At 36.1% G+C, this 25,319-nt stretch overlaps 1 protein-coding gene across 1 annotated transcript in view; it reads right to left on the minus strand.

Annotated features, from left to right (window-relative positions):
• Nucleotides 1–25,319, minus strand: part of spon1a (spondin 1a) — a 79,627-nt gene that overhangs the window by 15,430 nt on the left and 38,878 nt on the right. Inside the window, exons 7-8 of the mRNA XM_041993206.1 lie at nt 11,337–11,401; nt 2,716–2,917 (exon numbers count right to left, since the gene is read on the minus strand). Of these exons, the coding sequence (XP_041849140.1) occupies nt 2,716–2,917; nt 11,337–11,401 (267 nt within the window). The remainder of the gene's footprint in view (nt 1–2,715; nt 2,918–11,336; nt 11,402–25,319) is intronic.

The following is a 25,319-nucleotide window of genomic DNA, read 5'->3' on the forward strand; positions in this document are numbered from 1 at the left end:
AGAAATGAGAGATACAAAACTACGAACAAAATCACATCAGGGTCACATCTCCCTGTGCTGATGGTTATACAGCAGACGGTACCTCAGAGTAAGGACTGTTGGGGAGGAGCATTGTTTAAAGCTGTTACTGAATGACTGGGCGTCTGATGACACTTGAAATTTAGCTGCCAGGAAATATGCAAAAAGGTTTGAAGTGACTGTTGGGCAGACAGGCTGATGAAGAAGTGAGTGGTTGGTATAATGACAAGGTCATAATGTGAGTGTGAAGGGCAGTCTCTGTCAGTGATGAGAGCAGGAAGGAATTTGTGTGGGGGGTAAAAGGTAGAGAGAAGAAAAATTTGCACAAGGCTGTGGGAATTGTGAGGTTGACACCTGAGGTGAGTGGCTAGAATGGGGGTATGGTTATATAATAAACAAAAAAAACATGAAAAGTACTGAATATCAACTAGTAAGTAATGTGTAAAATGTGCATTTAAATGCACATGATTAAGAGGTATTTAAGATAAAGTATTTAAACGAACAAAAAAAAACTAAGATTACTTTGCATCTATCATTATTCTAATTTTACTTTAAAGCAACACTACATAACTCTGATTTTATAACTCTGCACTTCTGACCCATTTAATGGTGACATTCTTTATGCACATTCCTGGAGCCCTTGTTGCCCTACAGCATCCTGAGAAACCACACTTTTTTCTCCACTCGACAGTGTCACATAACAGCTGCATTTTAGTTTATGGCAAAATGTCTCACATAGCAGTGACTGAATATCAATTTACTGACCACCTTGGACATGTGCCATGCCTGATTCAGCAAAGAAACACAAGTTGGCCATATCAGAGAAAGACAGGAAAAGAAAAGGAGAGAAAGTGACAGAGCAAGAAATAAGACAAGAGTTAACATCAGACTGGCTTTTAATGGTTCAAGAGGGTTCAGAGAAGAGACAGGGTGCAAAACGGATGCTGAATTAGCTTTTATTAGGGGGCGCCATGAGTGAAAATCTGCCAAAGTTCAGTAGTACAGCTTTAATAAAACTGTCTGTTTTCTCAGAACTGTCTCTAGTGACAACAGATTATGTTCCTAAATATTAGTTTGAGCATGGTCCATTTCTCCGACATCCAGAACATCCAAATGGACACGCACACACAAACATACAACAGTGTCTACTGTTTCAGAAGTCACCCAACTAGCAATTTCTCTAAACTTACCCAAATTTTTGTTTTAGAGCCCAACCAGGTGTTCTTGGATCTGCCGACTCCTGACATGGTTTTAACAGCATTTACAAGGTTTAGCAATAAAAAAAAAGTTTTTGATGTCTTCATCAAAAGTTGTATCTGCATCTTTAGCTGTTGGCATCTTTAACTGAGTTTTCTTCGGCTAAAGTTAACCAATTAAATCAGTGAAGCATTGAGTATTAGCCAAGGGTGTAGGTTTGATTTTCACATTGATTTTGAAGCTCATCATCCTCTCCACCTGCCTCTGCATCTCCTCTTACTGAATTGCCTGGCAGCTTTGATTTTACCACCTGACAAAATACATTGATTCATACAGAGGAAACCAGTTTTTGGCTTAGTGACTATTATTATTGCCTTTATTATTGACTAAAAGGCAGTTGGAAAACAATTTCTTTATGACTTAAACTAGTACTTAAGCACACTCTAAAATAGGTCCTGGTGTCTACTTTTCTTTTCTTTGCTCTGTTTTGACCAAAGATACAACCACCGTTAGAACCACTCTCTGGAGCTAGCTAGCACTAGTCAGAAGCTAGCTAGCTAGGTCTTTCAACAAAGCAAATGGCAGTAGACACACCAATTATGCTGGCATGAAAAAACAGAACAGAGCCAATCACACATGGTGAAATATTTTATAAGGCAGGACTTATAGCAAGATTCTGCCACTGAGCATGGATCTCTCAGATGTTCTGTGCTATAGAAAACAATAGGGACAACTTACTCCAATAACTACAACTAAATGTGCTCATGACTGTAGGAATGTTCTTCACCAAGAAAAACAGTATTTCAGAACCAGATGTTTTTGTCATAGGAGAAAGGTTACAAGTGGTAAATGAATTTAAGTATTTAGGTATTGTGATAGATTCCAACCTTAACTTTAGGGCTCAGGAAAAAAATGTTTGTAAGCGAATTAACCTAGCCAATTTTAGATATGTAAGACATTGTATGTCTACTGAGGCAGCTAAAGTTTCCATGCATTCAGGGACTACGGGTGAAAATTAACCTTTTGGCTAACCCTGGCATATTTACATAGATTTTTATCTTTGTTTCTTAATATGTGCTGTCCCTGTTGAATAAATAAAAAAAAAAAAAAAAAAAAAAAAAAATTAAACTCAGGAGGTTCTTGATATTGGTAGTGACATGTCCCTACTGTTCCTACCCAATTCTACACGCATGGATACTCATTAGTTGAGGTGAACTAAAGTCTGACATTAAAAAGCATTTTAGCTGTGCAAGTGGAAATAGTAGCCACATACTTGTACTTTAAAAAAAAAAAGAGAAATTGAAAACAGGTCACCAACTGGACAAAGGAATATCCAAATACAAGAGTTGTAGCAGTTTTGAAAAGATGGGTAAGTTATTGAGCATAGCACAAGATGACGATGAGAAAATTCTTACATAATTTTTCATATCAGTTTAAATCTTTTAAATTACTGCAGAAATTTTTAAAGTAAAATCAAAATATATGAATGTTGACACTGACCTCATAAGACACCCCACTATCGGTGCCAGCATCCCATGGGATCAAGTCCTGAACCACCTTCTGGACCCAGCCACACTCCTTGGTACACAAGTCCTCAGCAGACAGACCCACATTCCAGTCTGGACTAGGTCCCATCATAGTCAGGAAGGACATGATGTGGCGAGTCCGGTCCACGGAGAACTCAGCTGAGGGAGCAGCGCGCCTGAGGAAGAGAATGAGCCTGACTTCCAAGTGAAACAAGGCAGTTTGTAAGCACTAATAAAGAAGAAAACTGCAGCTGTTAGCTGCATCCCAGATGAGAATATTTTCAAAGACTGTGCCATACAATTGCTGCAAACTGAGGCCATGCTGTGCTGTGCCTGTTTCTATCAAGGTGATATGTGTGGCCTAAACAAAACCACACCTAATGATGCATTTATTTGCTCTAAATGTCCTTGTTAAGTCTCAAATTTCCTATCTTGTAACAAGAAAGTTGCCATAAAAATCATGTTAAAGCTGTCATCCTGCTCTCTTGACATTCTCTCTACAACCATCTTTAAAAGTGTTCTCAGCTGCACGTCATCTGACCTTCTGCAAATAGTCCACAACTCTCTTTTGTCATCTCAAACTTCCCATTTTTGAGTAAAATAATAGAAAAATCTGTAAGCTTTGATTCTGTCACCTGACAAAATAACGCATTAATTTATGAAAAGGAAAGGAAACACATGTTTTGGCTTAGTGGTTGCTATTATGACCATTATTCATGACACAATGGCAGTTGGAAAATAACTTATTTGTAACTTAAACTTCAACACTGGCTCACTCCAAAATACCTCCTGGTGTCTCCCTTTCTTTTCTTCGCTCCTGAAGTTCTGACTGAAGGCAACCACCATTAGCACCAGCACTCAACAGAGTGATTGAATGTGAACGGTGTGGTATAAGAGGTACAGCACAACTTTGGTTAAGAAGTTACTTAAGTAATAGGCTTCAGTATGTGAATATTAATGATATTAAATCTCATCTTAAACAAGTAATTTGTGGAGTACCACAAGGATCAGTATTGGGACCAAAATTATTTATACTCTATGTAAATGATATTTGTACAGTAAGCGATAGACTAAGATATGTTATGTTCGCTGATGATACCAATTTGTTTTGTTCTGGAGGAAACATTAAGGAGTTGTTGAAAACTGTAGAAATAGAATTGACCAAGTTAAATAACTGGTTTGCTTTAAATAAGCTATCATTAAATGAAAGTAAAACTAAATTTATGTTGTTTGGTGGTAAAAGGATTAATATTGAAATAAAACTAAATTTAAACAATGTGGCAATTGAAAGAGTATATGAAACTAAGTTTTTGGGTATAATAATAGATGATACAGTTTGTTGGAAGCCCCACATAAAATATGTAAAACAGAAATTATCTAAGTCTATTGCTATTCTTTACAAAACAAGAGATTTATTGAATAAAACTTGCCTCCATTTGCTATACTGTACACTTGTGATGCCTTATATGACGTATTGTGCTGAAATTTGGGGAAATGTATATAAAACGAACTTAGATCCAATAATTAAATTGCAGAAAAGGGCTATTAGGATAATAAATGAGGTTGGATACCATCATTCTACAAATCAGCTTTTTATTAAATCAAAAACAATAAAATTTTTGGACATTGTATATCTAAAAACATTAGAAATAATGTTTCGAGTGGTAAAAAAGACAATTCCTGACTGTATTCAAAAAATGTTTAAGCTAAGGCAGGGGATTTATAACTTAAGGGGGTTGTTAATGTTTGAAACATATAAAGCTAGAACTAATCTTAAGTACAGATGTGTGTCAGTTTTGGGTGTAAAATTATGGAATGGATTAAACGATGACATTAAGATGTGTAACTCTATGTTAGTTTTCAAGAAGACTTTAAAATCAAAAATTATCAAAGGTTACAATGAAATTGATTGAATTAGATTGTTGTTGTTTTTTATTTTTGATGTCTTATTGTGAATTATTTCTATGATAGTACAGGATAGGCAAAAATAAGCCCTGGGGCTTCAGCCTATTCCTTTTTCGGTTGCTGTCTGATTAATTCTTCTGAGAAAATGTAATTTTATATACTTATTTTTTGTTTTTAAACCGAAATAAATAAAGTATTCATTCATTCATTCATATTCATTCATTCATTCATTCATTCATTCATTCATTCATTCATTCATTCATTCATTGACAGCAGTGACAGCCAATCACATAGCAAGAAACACAAGCTTAGAAAAAATGTTTATCAAAAGCTTTACATGTTCTTGGCATTTAACAACTGTTTTGATGACTGTCAATCAGAATTTCGACCACACCAAAGCACTGAAACTACCCTGTCAAAGTCTTGAATCTATAAAAACATTGGTCTTTGTTATGTTCGATCTTAGTGCTGCTGCTTTTGACAGAGTTGACCATAAAATCTGATTAGACCGACTGGAAAGCTGGGTGGGAATCTCCAGTCCAATTCTGAATTGGGTTGAATCTGACTTGACAGGGACCACTTTGTGTCACTTCATAACATCTATTTGCTCACTTAGCAATGTTGAACTCAACAGATCAAACCAGAAATAATTTCTAGACTGGGTTAAATTTTAATAGCCATATTAAAGGAGTAACAAAATCAGCCTGTAACTACCTGTTAAGTATTTCTACTTGAAGAGGACTGATGGCTCAACAGTATTTTAAAAAACTTGTTTTTCCATATTTTTTTAATAGGCTTGACTACTATAATGGAGTGTTTACAGGTCTCTATGAAAAAATAAAATCACCAAGACCACTGCAACTAATCCAGAATTTTGCCGTTCGTGTGCTTACCAAGACAGTAAAAAAGGAACATATCACTGTTCCTCAGATCTCTACACTGGCTTCCTGTGCACCAAAGAATTGATTTCAAAATGTTGCTGCTGGTGTAAAAGGCACTAAATGATTCTGGTCCAAAATATATAACTGATCTGATTATGTAGGAGCCACCAAGACACCAAGAGGGTCATCTGGATCAAGTTTGCTTTCTATCCCGAGAGGTAAAACTGAACAAGCAGAATCAGCGTTTAGTTTTCATGCTCCTAATATCTGAAAAAACTACCAGAAAACATGAAGTCTGCTCCACACCTTTGGTCTTTTAAATCAGGTATTAAAACTTTTGCCACTGTTTTTAATTAGGATAGAGAGATACAGAGTTTTCTTTTCCTTTTTGAACATATTTTCTCACATATGTACATTTACAGTGATGGTGACAGTGACGATAATGATGTATTTGCCTTTGACATCTGTATATTTACCTCAATGTAGGTTTGTTGTTATTCTCTATTACAGCTTGTTCTGTTTCCGTTTAATATCTTTTATTTGTTTTCTACCGCTTTATTCTTTTCAGTTTGTTTGAATTCTCCTATTAAAAGTTTTTTTTTTTTTTTTTTTTGCACCTTATTGCAATGCTTTTAATGTTTTATGTTAAGAACTTTGAGTTTTCTTGTAAATTAAATGTGCCATACAAATAAACCTGCACCTGTTTCAGTGATTAAGGGACCAATAGTTTCAGGCTTTAGTTAGTGAAGATATATGCAGAGTGAAGAAGAAAAGTACCATTAGCACCACTAACATTTATTGTATATTCACAATGTATATTCACAATGCCAGACCATATGTATACCCACCCCACCCTCTCTCTTGTTCTCTTTCGTTCTCTCCTAACACACACTCACACAGACCATCTGTCTTGACCAATGATTGACAGCTAGACTAATTACAAGAATTTCCCAGCCAATACCAGATTAATTTATAATGGAAAGCTTCTTGTTGTAACACAGACAATTAGTCAGTGATTCCTCTTCACTGTCATCATGTCCATATAAACCCATTTGACTTCAGCCAGCTCAGTGATGCCCTTGTGCACTCTGCTAATGATGGCCTTGGAGGGTGTAAAATAGCCCTTATATCCTGAAAACACACATCTTGACTCAACTCTAAAGGGTCTCTGCTCTGTACCAGCTAAAAGTTCATCTCAGAAAGTCACCTGGCTGCTACAGAAAGGTAAAACATAATTGACCGAAGAGACCCCGCAAATAATAAAGGGATTAATCAGCATTGGTAACACACATGAAATGCCTCCATAAATTCCAAAATATTTTCTGGTTTGGAAGCATGTGAAAGTGCTGATATGGAGGATAGGAGTTGTGATGTTGCTACATTTATTTTTGGCACAAATATTCTTTTTAATTTTCTTACATTTATTAGCTCCAAAAATGATCTGTGCTGATTGCTGCAATAGTAGTACCAGTAGTAGGTGTAGTGGTGGTGGTAGTGTCATCACTGATTAGTGCCAACACTAGCAATTTTAATTGGCTAAATAAACTATTTTAGCCACAAACTCTTTTTGTTGTGATTCCAGGTATGCAAATATAGGTGCTTGCATTAGGTTGTGGGAAAAAGGTTGTCTCATTAGTGTGGGAATGTTTGATACACTTCCACACCACACTACACACAGAAAACCACTACTATCAACCCCAAAATGCTGAACGCAGCTCATTAACTGCTGCATTCTATTCTTCAAAAGCTTTTTCTTTCACACTGTTGACAACAAGCTTCCTTCTTTTTAGCTGCTAATCAGATATAACCCACAGAGCACCAAAGTACTCCTCCAGTTATTAGGAAGATGCCTGACAAAAGAGAGAACAAGGAGACAGCACAAGTGTCATGGAGGCACTGAAGCTGTCAGGAAAGTATTTTAATCCTGAAAAAAAGAAGAGAGGGGGGGACTAACGAAGAGAAGTTTAGTGATGAAACTAAGGGAGGAGGAAAATACTGAGGTGCAAAATGTGATGTGTTAATGAGTGGGAGGATAAAGTGCAAAAAAAAGAGTCAGAAGTGGTTTTAACTTCAAAAACCGGGGTAAAGTCTTCCTTTTTGAATTGATAGATGATGTCAACTGAGATGTTGTTGGTCACATTGTGTTTTGTTTTTTTTCTGTTCTTTTATACATATGACTATGAGAAGTTGATATTGAAATAATATGAATACATTTTACAGCTTGTACTCCTGACTAGAAAGACATTTAATTTGATAAAGAAACTTTGACTTTGTGAAAGGACATGTGACATTGATACATACGGATGTGGGTGTATATGGTTTATAGCCAGAAGGGGCCTGTATGGAAACCCTCACCACCAGTATGCCAGTGTAATAGCTTTATTTCCAATGATAATCTTCAAATACTGCTGCAACTGTAGAATTGCAAGTGTTGCATTTGTTTTTACTTTAATCTGTAATTTAAAAATTTCAGATAGCATTTTGTGGCCACAGCAGCTGCATTAATATGTACCTGCTATTTCAATACCTGCCTACTGTAAATGTTTTTTCTGTAAAGGACGTCAGTGCCATAACTAAGTTTAATTATTTCCCCTAGTTTTAGCAGGGGGAACTCCATCATATATTTTTATCAGTGGCTCCACGTCTTCAGTTTCTCAAATAAAGAAATGAAGAAGTCTTCTTTGCTGCTCTCCCCAAGTCTGGCTCTGTTGAAGGTCTCCTTCTTTTTCATGTATGCTCTTCCCCTACTGTTGCCTGCCAACCTGTGTATGCCCAAGAGAGGACTTCTTGTACAGTGGTTTAGACAAATATAGTTAGCACCAATAACCTCAAATATAACACTAAATTTATGTATTTTGCATCCTAGATAATTCCCCGTTTTTTTGTTTTTTTTTTATGTTTTTTTTTTTTTGTTTTTGTTTGTTTTGTTTTTTCCAGAGTACTCAACAGCCACTTTTCCAATACTTCCTGATAGACAGGGGCAATGACTTCCTCCTTAGTTTATAATAGAATTCATAGTTCCTGACATTTACTGGTTGCCTCTCCTACATTACTTCAGGATCAGTTCCTTTCAATAGCAAGGACTGAGTCCTTTGTGTGCCCATAGAGATTGGATGGAAAATATCAGCTCTTAAATCTGAAGTGCCTAATAAAAATATCTGCACCCCAATCTGACAGTTATTGGGCTACTAAGTCATGAACATCCAAGGTCCTTTCGCAGTGCTGTGCATGCTTATTTAACAACACAAATTTCGATATCAGTGTACTCTGTGCTATTACAGTAGTGCTAATAGGCTACTTCCATCGTTTGGTCAGTCACATAATAAGCTATGACAAATAATTAGACATTTAAACTGGTACATTTAAAACCCAACATTTCCAACATATATTTTTATTGCCTTTTTATGGTTCAACTTTAAAAGCAGAAATATATTTTACTGTGCTTTTTTGTCCTTTTGTGTTCTGTTTATCAAAATCCCAGTGACCTTCAGGATGTATCCGTGAACCTTTTTTCTTACCATACTTACAATGTATGATTTATTTTACTTGTAATTTTCTGGGAAATTGCTGCTAAAGACAATTAATTACTGTTGTAATATGTGTAATAATAGTGGTCACTTTTCTATCTCCCTTTTCTACATGTTCCCCCTCTACTAAGTTCTTTAGTTACCAAGTTGACAATCAGCCATCAGGCATGTCTGAAGTGTCTGTAAAGGTTGGTTTCTCTTGTATTATTGGTTTGTATGTCCCATCACTATATTAGAATCTGTCACTAGCCATTTTTTCAGTCGATTCAACTTGTAGTCAGGTCTGATGTCAGATCTGTCATTGAGAGAACTGAATCTGATTGGCCGTTCAGTAATAAATAAGAACAAAGACAGGCGACGGCAGACGAAAAACTGCTAATAGAATATGTCATGTCCAATCTATTCTCTTCTATTACCTTCACTTTTCCAAAACAACACTTTCAGAATAATGTGGCCATGTTAACATAAAAAATTAAGACCAACTAATAATGATGAGTCTAGTTAAAATTACTGACAAATGCAAAGCAAACACGGTTTCCCGTTTTGTACAAAAAAGATTTAAAAAAAAAAAGGGAAAGCTTGTTTTTTGCAAGCTGTGTCTTCTTGCACAGGCATGGAAATGCAGGCAGGCAGGCACATAGAACTCAGGACAATTCAGTCTCATGTCCTTTGATGGGCCTTTTCTCGAGGTTTACCTGCAAATTAAGAGAAGCTGGCACATCTTTTAAACTTATGAAGAGACTGTGATTCATCAATCTAAGAGGAAACACATGAGCAATTTCAAAGGTTTGTGTATCTGACAGAGGGTTTTCTTGAGAAACTTCTTAAGAACTTGAGAACAAATTTTAGAGGATTCATTAGAAAATATTTGTGAATGAGGCCCATTGTCTCTGAGACATCTAACATTTACCATAATTGATTTTCCATTTGCAAAAACATTATCATTCTTTTCAAACGACTTACAGACTCTTCCATGTAATTATTGATGCAGTTCATCTCCTTTTTTTTCCCTCTGAATTAGTATAACTGACCCCATATGCTCACATGTGCTGTATTATAATCACCATCTGCATTTATTCATTATTTGCATACACCACAACCTAATTAGGTCTGGTGGATATCATTGTTACTATTATTGAGTGTTTTCTTTGCTTCGTAGACTAATCTCATGGCCCTCACAGAGCCCCTGCGGTTGAAGAAACACTGTGCTCGCCCTTACCCACTGAAGTTTTTGTATACAAGCTGAGTCAAAAAAGTTCTTGTTTTTCTCATGAATAAAAAATTAAATGGTTCTGATGAACTTGGGAATAAATGAATGCACACTGGAAGCTGGTATAGCAGGCAGTTTTAGGGCTTCACTAAGTCTCTGATCTTTCTTCAGTGATAACACTTCACATTATGGATGTTTTAATATAGAAAGCTATATGCCGTGTGGATGAGTTACTGCCTTCCAGCTTCTTTCATATTTATTTTTTTACCTATGCAGACTTTCTAATCACTTTAGATAATCCATCATAGCAGATATATGATCGGACCTTTGATTTAATCAGTTTTAGTATAAGTGAATGAGTGAATCGGAGCCCATCAATCCCAACAAAATTATCAAATAAAAATAATGCAAATCCTCTATGTATCCATGAGAAATTGCAGGTGATATAACACCGTGCAAATATACACAAACAACTGTTTTATTTAAACTGACTACCAGATGAATTTGAGGTACTACATCACAAATTTTGCTTCTACCCTTTTCATCTACAATGCAGTAGGGGCTTGATGAGGGAGTGCTACCATTTTTGCTGTTATATGTTAATTTTCTGGTAAACTCACTGAACAAAAGATTTTTTTTTTTTCAGTGTAACTCATTTCATTGTTCTGGTAGGGGGAGAAAAATTGTGTTCTCTTCTCATTTGACACAGTAATGAATGCTGACTGCACCCTTCTCGGAGCAAAGTAAAAAATTAATGACTTTTAGTGTTTGTGTGTTTTGGACATTGTGAAAGCAACTGTGAAAACACCTCATTAAAAGAAAAGCGAGCCCCATTTGTCTGTGCTTTACAGATATTATGATCAACATTTTATTCTCCACAAAATATATTATAACAAATTTTATTGGTATTTATCATTATCATGTATAGTATATTTGGAGAAAGAGGACCACTGGTCCACGAGAGAAAAATGTTGCATTTAGTCACTTTGTTTTATAAATCTTCATTAAAATTGCAATAGCAGCGACTCAGTCAGTATAAGATGTGTGACAGACATTAATGTATTTCACTTACACATTAAGGGGCTGCCAGGCAGGCCATTGCGCTTTCATTTTGATGACTGTCAGGACGTCATCACCCTGCAAAAGGTCAATAAAAAACACAATTTTTAAGAACACTAAAACTTCTAAAGTGAGTGTTAAAAAGAGTCAGAAGGTCAATTTTTTTTTTCACTTTTACAATTTATAACAAGCAGGAGAATTAATAACAGATGATACAGCTCATGTTGCAAAACAACAACTCCATAGACAAATAGGAAAAAGAGAAATCTAATTACATAAATAAAGTATACAGAACAAAAAATGCATTGAGATGTGAGAGAACATTTTTCCAATTAAATCTAAACTTGGTAGAGACAGGTTTTAAAAAAATCCAAAAATGGTGGGTAAGCGGGTGAAGGAAGACCTTTGAACAAAACAATGTCAGAATTATTTCATGAAGGAAAAGAAAGACAGTTTATATGTCAAAGAAAGGAAAGGTTACGGGTTACAGATATTCATTGTACAAACAATGTTGGCTTTGCAGCAGCTGGGTGGTCACTGATAACCTTAATTATAGGAAAGATAGTACAACATGCTTCTAGGCAGACAGAGCAATAACACTGCACATTAACATGTTCAGTCTGCAACAAATGTACCTTTATGCTAACAAATTCTACATAACATATTTGTCAATTTTAAGTTAGCCAAGTAAGGCTGCTTAGCCAGGGTCAGAGCTCTAAAGAACAGTTTGTTAACTCATATATTGTGGCTTTGAAATAGCCTGCAATGATGTTGTAACAAAAACATAACTGTTTGATTGTTCTTAATAAATAAGATGAGTTTTAAGAGGCAGTTGAATTCATTAATACAGACTTCCTGATGATTAGCATGGTTCCCTCAACATTGCCTTCTGTCTTTTTGTAAAGTTTAAATGCATGTGTGAGCATGAATGATTGTCTCTCTGTGTTGGCCCTGCAATGGACTGGCAAACTGTCCAGGGTGTAGTCTGGCTTTTGCTTAGTAGCTGCCAGAATAGGCTTCAGCCTCCTGTGACCCTGTATTGGAATCAGCAGATACAGAAAGTAGATGGGTGGAATACTGACTTCCAACTTAAAGAATGAGTAGACAAGCCAATAAGCTGCCAAGCATTTTTGTGTAAACTCAACAAAAATTGTTTTATGTCAGCCTAAAGTATGAGTGTAAATCAATATTGAAATATTAAGTTGGACTAATTGACACTAGATATTTTCAACTTAACACATACGCTACCGTTCAAAAGTTTGGGGTCACTTCCCTATTGAATCCCATGGCAAAGTGACCCCAAACTTTTGAACGGTAGTGTAGGTTTTTCAGTTTTTCAGCTCAAAGACATGAACAGACCTGAATTATTATCCTCACTTAGATATATGATTCTATTTTGAGTTACCTGCTTAATTTAGGTTCACATAACACCAGAACCCTTGGCTGGGTTAAAAAGCTTTTCAGCATTTTTTAACACTCTGCCATTGGTGTTGACAGCCATAAGTGATTAATTGGCTTCATCCCTTAACAACTTCTGACACTCACTGACAGCTACAAATAATTTCATACAATTTGGTGGAATGTTTGGTCTTCTCTTACAGTAACTTAATTGCAGAAACAAAACACTGAATAAAACTTGGAAACATTCATGAAAGATATACTAAATGAGTTCATTACATATAGTTTACCAGTGGGCGATCCTCTTAAAATTGAGGTAAATGTAATGTACAGACATAAAAGATAAGGCTTAAAACTTTCCTTATTTTCCAATCTCAGTAAGGGGTGGTTAGCCAACCCTTAGCTGCTGTAGGTTTATATTTATGGGGAACATCCCCTGATACACTGAGCATCATCATCCCTTTTATCTTCCATGTATAAATTTACAACAATATTGGCATCATTCACTTGTATTTTTTTTCTCTTTCTAAGCAAATCTCCCAAGCTAAAAGTTGTGGTGCTTGTTGATTCCTCTCCAGCTGGTTGATGCAGACGGCCACCCTTCCTGAGCTTGGTTCTGCCAGAGGTTTTTCATTCCCTGTGAAAGAGAATTTTTTTCCCTTCCACTGTTGCCTGCCTCCTCATGTATGAAAATACTAAAGAAAATAAAATGAAAAGGTGAATGCATTTCACTCACTTTGATTCTGATGGAAATATGACCCCTATGGCCCCACCTGCAGGAGGGACCATAGGGCCATAGCCATGTTAATTAACATAACAGGCTAATCCTATTTCAGATTCAAGAATGTTAGGAAGCTTTGCACATTCAAGCATAAACTTGAAGCGACAGGTTCTCGAAATTCACGCATCCCTCAACAAAAGAATTACAGGTTTATCCATTTTCACAGTACATAACATCGACTGTGACCATAATGCAGTCTCTGAAACTGCTACAGTAAAAATATGGGGAGGAAAGAGAAATCTTCTAACTTTGCATATTACTTTTTTTTAATCAAGTCATCTCTATCTCAAATGGTATCTTGGTTTTGACCAACTAATTCCCTTGGTGGAATAAAAAAGTGTGAAGACTAGCACTACCAAATAATGCTGTAAGAACATTAGAGAACCACACACTGTATCTCTAAACCTGCAGTGTGTAAGCACAAGACAGCCACAAGGATCACCACTGAGTGAGACAAATACCACAGATAGATTGAACTGTCAAGATAAGACTGATGAGAAGGACACATTTTATATTCGAAACCTGTGGCCTCAGAAACAATTTAATATTTATTCATTTCTTCACCTCTAATTTCTTATCAAAAAGAACCATTAAATAACTTCCCAACCTTAAAATTCTGCATTCAAGACTCGGTTGGTGGCATTTATCATTTGCAGAGCTGTCGCTGCCCAGCAGCTTCCCAAGGCTGAGAAACTGCTGGAACGTCACATGACATTACAGCCAACTTTTACTTTACACAAGTGTTCATGTCCACTTGTTAGCATGCTAGCAAGTGGATATAAAAACACTGGCCATTTTGAACATGCATCATGGCCAATTTAGCAAAGAAGACATTATCAGAGGAAAAGAAAGAGGGAGACAGAATAAGAAATTAGACAAGTGTCTTTTATAAGATAAGACTGTCTTTTGCAGGCTGGAAAGAGCTCACAGTACAGGTAGGATGCAGGATGGATGCTGAATTAGCCGTCAATAGGGGGCGTATCACTGAAAAAATTGCAAAAGTTCTGTAGTGCGTCATTAAAATGAGTAAAAGAGCACCAGAATGGACATGTACAAGGAGGGTATAATTACAGGAAAATAGCTCCTTTTGAATAAGCTTGTATTTTTAATTACAATTACTTCTTTTTCCCTTTAATTTTATTTTATTTATTTATTTTGGCAAGAATTGTCCAGTTATTATTCACAGTGCTGCTTTTAAAAAAGAAGCTATGATTATACTATGATTACATGTTTTTATGCCAAATTCAAACAAACATACAGAAAAACACAAAAGCTATCACTCTATATACTTTGTGCAACTGATAATGACATAGAAAACTTTTTATTAGGAGTTGTTTCTAAATTTTTCAAACCTGCATATTTTGCAGCAAGTTTGTATCTTAGCCACTAAAACATAATTATACAAATAAAGAGAACTGCTCAGCCTCATTCATGACATAAAGCAGGTATGGGAAATGGATTGATGGTTTGGTATTGTATTTCTACATTATTTATCAGTGATACTTTTTTTTACCATATTATTTTGAGAATAGATTAGCTGTTCATGGTCTACTTAAACAACTAATTAAAGTCTGCCCACTGACCTAAACACCCCCGCCTCCCCCTCCACTTTTTACATGCCATGCTTCCTCTGCTTAAATTAAGTTTGTTCCACAAATGACAGGGTAGCTAATCCCAGTTAGTAATGTGACTTGCCTATTGCTTCTCCTGCCACTTATAATAGTTAGTTAGCCCGCAAGCCTGTAATTTACTGCTGCTAATTTGATACCATGTAAAAAAAAAAAATCTGATACTCTCTTGAATCCTTTAGGATGGCAGGTAGGAGCCAGCCTCTAAGGAGCTCATTAGACAAATTCAACACATGATTTTTCTTTTCATTTTATCTACAATAGCACTTGACATTAGTTATGAACAAAGTACAGTGGCATTCACTTTTCAGGGTTCAAATTTAACTCGTTCTTCATTTTAAATAATTTTCAAAGTTTCAAATGATCTATGCTGTCATGAAAAACTTACTGATCTCCCTCTTTTCCCATGTTATTCTCTTAGCACAGAAGTTAAATACACTGACTTTGAAGTGGAGCTAAAAATTATGCATTGCTTATTTTATCTACAGGTATTTGACTATTTGCATCATTCAACTGAAAATCACCACTGTACCTACAGTTTTTCTAGAAATATCCTAGTGGAATATCAATCTGCTTTAATCAGTGGCTCTGTATTGATTTAACTTGTACATTACAAACCCTGCATCATTAATCACCATCAGTTGGAAGTAGAACCGCAGTACAAACTGTATCCTGTTAAAATATTATATGTTAAGTATTTTAATATCAACGGCCCATTTGTCTATGTCAGAAAGCGACTGATTTGATTTGCTTCCTGCTTTTACAGGTTTTGTTAATTATTTAAAAAAAAACCTTCTTAGGAACTGGTTGTAGTGTGGCAAGAAATACACAGACTGTTCTTTTTGATGGCTGCAAATCAAAATTTCCATCCCATTTATAAGAACCTTGTCACTATGAATTACAACTCTTTTGTTATTACATGGAAAAACAAAAGGGTAGTAGAAGTATTTCATAAAACAAATTAATCCTGCTAAGTTAGCACTTTCACAAAACTTAAAACATGACTGAAACGGTATATGATAGGTATTATATGTTTAATTCTATTACAGCCCAAAATCCACAACATCACAGCCAGTTCTTTGCATATGGGCACATCTTTGGTATCACAATTAATCAACTTAAAGGAACAACATAAATATCATACATGTTACATTTTCATACATGCCATATTCCTTTCAGAAAATTCTGTTTCTGTCAGATTTCATTCCTGAATGCACCAATTTTGAGTCTTTTACGGAAGTGGTGCCTCTGATAAGCAACAGACATTATGTCAGGGTCTATCTTAAAGCAAGCATTGATCTTTTGAAAACAAAAAAAAAAAAAATTCAAATACAAGGGAAACAAACATATCTGGATAATGGCAGCTACCCATACTCATGAAATTGTATAATTCCATGTTGCCAAAATTGTTAAGCGTACTTTGCTATCAAAACACATCTGTCTCGCAGTATCTAAGAAAAATACAGATATGATGGCATTGTTCGTTGTGATTTCTTCCCATTAAATGTTTTGTTGTTATTTTTCTGCATGCCTCTTCAATCTTATTATAATTTCATTTGTGAGGGTTTCAGTTTAATCAAATAGTTTTCAATATTGTGAATAACTCACAATGTTAGAGGGATAATTACATTGGGCCCTTGATGCATACCTAATCTTTAAACTGTTTGGGAATTTAATCTTGACCCTATTAAATACCATCACCATGAGCTGGCACTGGATCCCATTGTCAACGTCCTCAGAAGCCACAAGGCCAAGTCGTTCCTGCTGGGTTCGAATTGACCTGTCGTACTCCCTCACACTGAGGATATCAGCCATGAAATTGGCTCACAGCGAGCTGAGGGTAAAGTCTTTAAATACTGCCTCAGCGAGGTAATAGCCGAGTAGTGCATGGTTCTCCCACTGGCACAGAAAACCTTAGCAACCCTCACATCTTTCCCTTTCCCTTCAATTACCAGGACAACTGTGCACACTCCAGATCCATTGGAAATCCTTCTGCTTCTCGGTAAATAGAGTATCTTTATTCATGGTGAGAAACCGACATATATTAAGGAAGCATTCATTAAAAGGTATGATTTACAGACAACAGGCCCTGAACAAATGAGGAAACTCTGACATGCACTTATTTGCCATAATTTTAAAACTACCTGAGCTATATTGCATAGGTCTCTTTCATCCTGCCAAAACAGCTCTAACCACCCGGGGATCTCCACTGGTGTCTGACACTGGGCCCTTTAGATCTTGTGAATTGTACATTAGGGCCTCTTTGGATCCAGTACATCCCACTTATGTCAGTGCAATCAGACCAGGATCCAAAGGGTTTGCAGTTTTGGCAACTGCCATGCACAAGTGTTGCCTGCTTGTCAGTGGTCCTGGTGCTGCAGCTGATTGGTGTAGATGAGGAATGTATTCATGTCTGTTGGAATGAAAAACAACATCTGATGTATTGACAAATGCATTATGACATGTGTTTTTGTGCATCTGAGTCTTTTATTGACATGCTTGTGTGATTACATGCTTGCTCATGCATCAACTGGCATTAAAATGCCAATATGGTCATACAATTAATGGCTGTAATTATATGTGAATGCATGTATGTGTGTGTACAGCTGTATAGAATCCTAAGCATGGGAACTATTTAAGACATAAACTAAAATATGTGAGATCATGGTTAGAGATTTGAGAGGACTTATTTCTGCAAGCTTGCAACTCTTGTATACGATTCTCTCTACATCAAATTTATTGAAAAATTTACTGTTTTCCCACAGTCCGGCTTATGGACAGAATGTCAGAAAAGTACATTCTTGCAGAAAATGTTGTTTAATCTGCAGCTGTGTGCAGTTTAAAAGAAATGCTGATAGCATTCTAACAACGTTGTGGTTAAATGGCAGGTCTGAATGCAGATCAGTTCAGATCATGTTGGGAACCACATACTTCAGGTTTAGTTTTGTCTCACTAAAATAAGCAACACTTTTACAAGTTAGGGAGTATATGCTGATACAACATTAATGGTGCTTTCACCATCAGTGTTGTGCCCCTGTACCATTACAGGAAATAAGGTGGAGGGTCCCACTCCTCTATGTCCCAGATGAATCAGTGTCCATTATTTCTGGAAAGAATTGCAATGTTAACATGTCAGGCCACAGAACAGTTTCAATTTAGTTCAGGTCCTAAGAGATGGAGTTTTCTTTATAAATTTACCAACACGCATGGATGCAGCAACATACCGTGTTCACTGATGATGACTTTCTGTGTTTATGAGCCCTTCCAGTGATCTCCACCAAATCACTGCATGAAGTTTAAATGTTTATGGCGCCCTAGGCCCTGAGCATCTCTCACCATCTTTCATTTAGTGATATCTCTAAATTATGACATTTTTGGACAATTATTCTTAAAAATTAACTATTTGCCTCACAGTCTTTCACAAAAGAATGAACAATATCCCATCTTCCTGTCTATCATCTATCCTATGTTCATCTGATCACTGGCCAGTTACCAGATCTCCTGAAACATACCAGGAGTGTTTTAAAATGGAGATATACTCAATCTCAGTTTCACCATTTGATATCGTAAATGATCTTGAAATAATTGCACTATGTTTTTGTTTTATTTTTAAGATTTTAGCAAGGTTAACACTATTTAAAAAGTGGTTCTGAAGCCAGATACTTTTGAAAATTACCATATTTCTTATCTTCTTTAAGAGGAGAATAATTATCTATGAGAATATTCTTAGAGAACATAATATCAAAGGTAAAACAATAGTTTGGGAACATTTCCAATTACCTTTTTCTGTGTAAAAATGGACCAAGTCTTCCACATTTTACACATTCTTTAAATTCAAAATAATCATTAAAATTATGCATAAACAGATACATTCCAAAGTCATATTTTTCAAGACATTAGCAGACATAAACTAAGAGAAAAATGTTAGGAATTGACCCAAATCGATATCCAATGTAGAGAAGAACCTTAATACGAAAAGGTGTAAAGAAATTATGCTCAACGAGGCAAATTCCTCTAAACAAATACAGAAGTCTTTGCTGTTGTTTGGAGAGATATGACTCATTGGAAAGTCCTCACGCTAATTGTTATCCTGCCTAGCCTCCAAAGGTTGCATCACACAGTAGTCCCTAAGCAGCCATTTACATTTGAAGTCTGGCTAATACAAAGTGTTTCAAAAACAGAATACATTAGAAAATATGACAGAGGGGGATTATAAAAGTTAAAATCCAGGTGTGTGACATAAAGTAAAGCAAATAAAGTTCAAAGTAAGACCAACAGCTTAAACATTGTTAGGTCGGTATGGTTCAGCCCAAAATTATCTGACTGAGGGAATGAAAATAGTCTCAGAGATTAGTTTACTGATGTCATAACTTTGCTTCTATTGAAGAAAACGTGTTATTAACTTAATTTTACTTCTTTGCTGTTTCTGGTGCGACTGGCTTCTTATTGGCTGTGACAAAGCACACGTCAAATTGATAGTCAAAAGCTAATGATCAGAAGACTACAAAAAACAAATAAATATAAATGAACCTAATCTCAAAGTTTCTGCTCTGATATTAACTGTTATTTATTAAATATCATATTTCAGTGTAATACTTTATAATTTCCCTTTGGAGATTAAAAAAGTTTGTTTTAATTACACCTATTAAGGAAAAAGATGCACACTGAAACATTTAGCTGCTGACATGTTTACTTATAATCATAAAATGGATTCCACAATAAAAAAATAAATAAATAAATATGCATTGTACAAGTTTAGTGGAGTCATTTCCAGAACAGAGAACTGCTTGTATCCATTAGAGAAGACACATCATGCAGTGCAGATGACACTCACTCTCATCTTGGAGGGAAAGGATTCATTTTGCATGAATAATCTCCTTCTAGTCCTGACAAGCGTAGTGAACCTTCATTTGTGATGCTTGATTTAGCATTTGTAATTCCCTGTTAGGCAAGAGAGTGCATTTAAACTGGCATCATTGCAAATATGAAATGGTTAGGAACAGAGTTGCAGTGTTAATACAATTTAATATCCCCTACTTGCTCCACTGACATTGGTAATGGTTTAATATAAAAATGCCCGAGAAGGCAGCCACACAGTAGTTTATGTGCTTTCTGTTGAACAAACCATCAAAAACCTGCTAGTATTAATCTGCACTGCACTGCAGCTAAAATGCAGCAATTCAGTCATAATGTCGACATTAATTCCAGCTGTAAATCCACAAATGGAAGCAAAAGTGTCATAAACCTTTTGGCACAAAATGCTAAAGTTATGGGTGCATGTGTTTGTACTTAAAATAACTTTTGTGTTCTTTAGATTTTAAATTTCTGAGTTAATTTCTGATATTTTTTTCTGATGCCACATTTTACTCCAACATGCAGTGACACTGCTATGACACTGGTCAAGTGGTAAGATTTTCAATGACTGTTGCCAATTACATAGCATGAAAGGGGGCCAATGGCTGTATATGATGCAAACATGATGTTGTTATAACCTTTGATATGGAAAACATCAGAGGAAATGAAAGACTGCTGAACTTAGATTAAGCTATAACTACTGTGTCTGCATTTGTTCAACTGGTTCTGTTAATAATTCTGTCTGTGGTTTTGTACAATGGAAGTAAAACATTGTTTCACAATTGAAGCCAAACTTAAAAGGTTGCCTTCACAATGTGCCTGCATCCATTTCTGGTGTTCCAGTCCTCAAAAAAAATCATCTGCTGATGCTAATTATCTAAGAATAGCACATAGCTGTGCAATTAATCAGTTTATCTTTAAGCTGTAGCATTGTTCCAGTGGGCTCACATGGATGCAATAATATAAATGAAAAACAAAATCTGACTGTAGAGCTGCAATCCACACATCATCTCTCCAACAGGGAGGCAATTCCCACAACCTAACAGAACCTAACAGATTTCCAGTGAAAGGAAATTTAAATAACCCATTCTGAAGTCAAAGCGCCCTCAAGGTTGCCACCAACGGCTTCCAAGTCCAACATTTTTACAATCTACCAAACAGCAAATCGCCATTAGCAAAAGAGATTGCTCTGACTTCTGCATTTTATACGATGTTTATTGCTAAAGTGCTTTAAGCTGTTGCTTTAAACCCATTTTAGGACTTATGTCAAAACCAAATCTCTGAGCACCAAAAGCAGATATTTATTCATTTAGTTGATTGGAAACTGACACTGAGGAAAACGTGGCAGACTATCATGTTGAAATTATCCACTTGCTGAGCAACATAGCAAAAATTGAACCATAACGACTCTGATTGTTTCAGTGTGTGAGAGTGTTTGTGTGTGCGTGAAACTGTGGCTGGGACATCTTTGAACTCACATTTTAAATTAATCAGTATCCCCCCTTATGTATCTGCTATTTATGAAATATTTACTTTAAATACAGACTCTTTAGAGTTGAGTTCCAATTTAATAGAGTTTACATTTCCTAGAGTATTGCTTCAGAAAACTGATGAGGCAGGGCTCATGATCCGATTCCCATTGCATATAAAACTGTATTAGCATCTTTCTTGCCAGTGAAGCCTGACTGTCACTCGAGCAGCAGCAGAGAGGAGACGCTCTGGAAATTGCCCATATTACTCACCCAGTTTTTGTGAAAAATTATACTAATGGCTATTCCCAGTTCCTGGTAGCAAAGCTAACACGTGGGAGGTGATGTCCCCTTTCTCACTGCAACAGAAGGAAGACATCCATGAAACAGCAGCAGCTGGAGCTTCTTTTAAGATCCTTTGGCATATCAGTCAGAACACAAACTTGTGTAATCATAATGCTAAAATGATCATTAGTGCTAATTATCATACAAATACATCTGACATGTGTCCCTTGTTAGAATTATTGGAAAAAGCTTATTCCCTCTGTGTGCAGAATTATGCAAATAATTCATATGTTGTTTTTTTTTGTTAGTTTTTTTTTTAACTATTGCAACAAATCAGTGTGGCCTCAGCAATGACTAGAAATCATCAACAATCAGCTTTACCTCCTCTAACTTATTGGGAATTTGCCATGTAAGATGCAGAACTAATTTCTAATAGTAACAATAAGAAACATTATTGATTCTATCACTGTAGAACAATGTATTTGTGTGTCTGCGGGCCGAAGATTGTCGAATATTTCATTCTGTTCTAGTAGTGGTCAAAGTATTCCCTAGCTTACCACAATTATGTGAAATTATGAGTTGTTTTCTGCCTGCGAGCCAAAGCTCCACTTGGTCTACAGCAGCCTTTTCCCAGAGAGAGATAGCAGCTCCTCTGATGTTGTAATCAAAGTTCTGCACAGGAATCTCTGATCTGTCTGTTCCAGCACGTACTCTAAACTATTAATAGACATAAAAAATTGCTTCGAAATTCCAATTGGATGCAAGCTGGCTGTTATCAGCACATAGCGTGAAAGGCTTACACAGCCTTCAGGTGTTAATTAAATCCCCACTGACATTCCCATATCCTGCCCTGCAGAATAGGCTGCAGTTCAGATATTGCGTAGGTGAAGTCACTTCAGTCACACCAATCTTGCTCAAAAGAAGACAGGAGAACATCTCATGGGCAAGAGAAAAAAATGCAGTGACAAGAGATTCGGCTGTGCTAAAGGTAGATGAGTTTGCAAGCACTGACTACTTCTCTGGAGAGCTGTGAATTGATTTGCTGACTGTGGTTGTCCTCAGTGGCAATCTCTGAGCCTTGCCGTGCAGTCTGGAAGGCTACAGTTCTGCCTGGCATACCCATTCATCAAGCAGCCTGAGCCATCATACAGGCAACTCCAGCAGACCTAGGCCCAGGGCTCAGGGATATTATTAGAGATGAATTGAGGTAACTGCTGCTGATGACCCAGTTCAGGGTGTCTGTTGCTCTCTAGGCTTTCTTCGGTTTTGCTAACTTTAATTCTTACTTTTGTCATTTTTTCACCATAAGGAGGTCAATGGCCACTGTGGTCAGATGTGCTGCACTGCAGAATATGTAATAACCTGAAACTGCCCACTGCTGGGAACAAAGCACAAATTAAAACGAGGCATAGTGCTATGCACCAATCTCCTCACCACACATTCAACATCAGGCACTTTTATATCTTTACTGGAGCAAGAAAACATCTTTAGACCAGAATACCAAACAATTGTAAAAGTCACAAGAGATATCAACAGAGCATCGTTTCTCATCTGGCTAATAGATATAATCGATGCAAACAAATAAGACAAAGGCAAGACATTACTCAGCAGAGTTGTAAAAGATTCACAGAAATAACAGAAACTGTCAAAGTACAGTATATAACTATGCATAGTATATCATTTAAACCTAATTTGAGGAAATAATAATGTTGATGTTTATTTCCTTATTTTTATTACTTAGTTGTATGTAACTGTTTGTAACATATGTTGTTCTTCAACATGCTTTTAAATAAAGTTGACTTGGCTTGACTTTTTTACCAATCCCAATTTTAGTCAGGAATTAAAGATAATCAAAAAAAGATATTTGAGCAAATTATTTATATTATATATATTTATATTTAAGCAAAAGGATCAGTAGAGGGAATTTACTAACCATAAGTGAGCACATATCCTTTAGGAGAAATAAGATGTGCCACTTCTGATGAGAAAAAACACAGTTAGCTTCTTAATGAAAGGCTGGACCAACATAAATGTTGCATATTTGTTATTTTTTTCTATCAGGAGAGAACAATCACATCCACTTTCTGCAGAGCACACACATACACAGAGTAATGAGCTTTGTAATGCATCTGTGACAAAATATTGCATTAGAAAAGAATGATGTTGCACTAAAAGTAATGCAATAAGCAGTAACATGGAATTAGCAAATGCTGCAGTTGTACAAAAAACTGTTTTTGGATAATAAATCATTGCTGTCTTCCTGACTCTTGCAAAAAGCTGTTGTAATCTAGTAATAGTAAATACAACTAATAAAGGTACAAATATCTCCTTCCTGTGTAATTCAATACTTATCGTACTACATACCCCACAGCACAAAAGCAATATCATAAAGTTTTAATGATACACCACAATGTGACTTTGAACTTGATTAGTTGTAGTATATCTTATCATAAACATTAGAAACACCAAATTTTTGTGTGAGTACATCGTCCAGCCAATATATCCGGCCAATATCTGCATTTTTTTTTTGTATCGGTATCAGCCAAAACACGGGTATCACTGATATGTTTTTCCTGGCATGATTTACAGACAGGCGTCCACAGTCAGCTCTGTATTGTTGGACACGCTGTAGCCCACTTGCAGACTGTGCATTGCTTCAAGCCTGCTTTGGAAGTCTGCTGTATCAGCAACTTTCAAAGCATCTTCTGTTTAACTTAACTGAAATATTGCCATACACTTTGAAATTGGGAACACAAAGTTTGTGGGCCAAAATGTATAACTGGAACGCTGAATTCCTTGTCTATAAATCTGCTTGCAGCTGTGGAAGTTGCTGTAGACGAAGTGTGCATAGCTTACAAATATCGGTCACAGAATTAAAGGAATGCCAACCTTGTCAATTCACTTCTGCGGTGTTTGTGGGAGTCTCATTCAGGATAACTGAGGTCTGTACACGTGTTGTGTGTCTGTTCATTCTCTGGTCACCGTTGTTTAACATCATTGCTGTGGTGATGAGAGAACAGCAGCTGTTCACTCATCAGTGGTGCTTAAAGCATACAGACTGTAGCAGCTATTTTTTTTCACCTTATACTTGTTATTCATGTTATTTAAAATGAATTCCTTGAAACATGGGTCAACCTCTGAGGAGACTGATGGGGAGCTGAGTTCATTCCTATGGGAGCAGGTATAGGTTGATGGGAGAAAATACGAAGCGTCTCTGTTTCCTCTTTTATAACCTGGAGCTCCTAAACTGGGAGTATCAGTAACTTTCAGTGAGGGGTGTGTACTGGTGCATATTATGTGCAATTCCTTTTAAGTTGTTTTTTGTTTTTTATTGCTGTTGTAATTTTCCATATCTTAGAAAAGCCATTCGAACTAAGAGTGATTATCTAAGTTAAATGCATTAAAATTTAGGCCTAAGCATTAAATGACCAGGTGGAAAATATGTGCACTAAATTATGTTTCTTGCTCTTTAATATTAAGTGCAATACTGTCATTTTTTATTTATATTTTTTCTTAAATTTTTTTTAAAGAAATTACTTAAATAATCAAAATCACTGAACTTTTTTTTTGTTTTGGTATTA

The sequence above is a fragment of the Melanotaenia boesemani genome, chromosome 1 (genome assembly GCF_017639745.1).
Source record: "Melanotaenia boesemani isolate fMelBoe1 chromosome 1, fMelBoe1.pri, whole genome shotgun sequence".
NCBI classification, from domain to species: Eukaryota; Metazoa; Chordata; class Actinopteri; order Atheriniformes; family Melanotaeniidae; genus Melanotaenia; species Melanotaenia boesemani.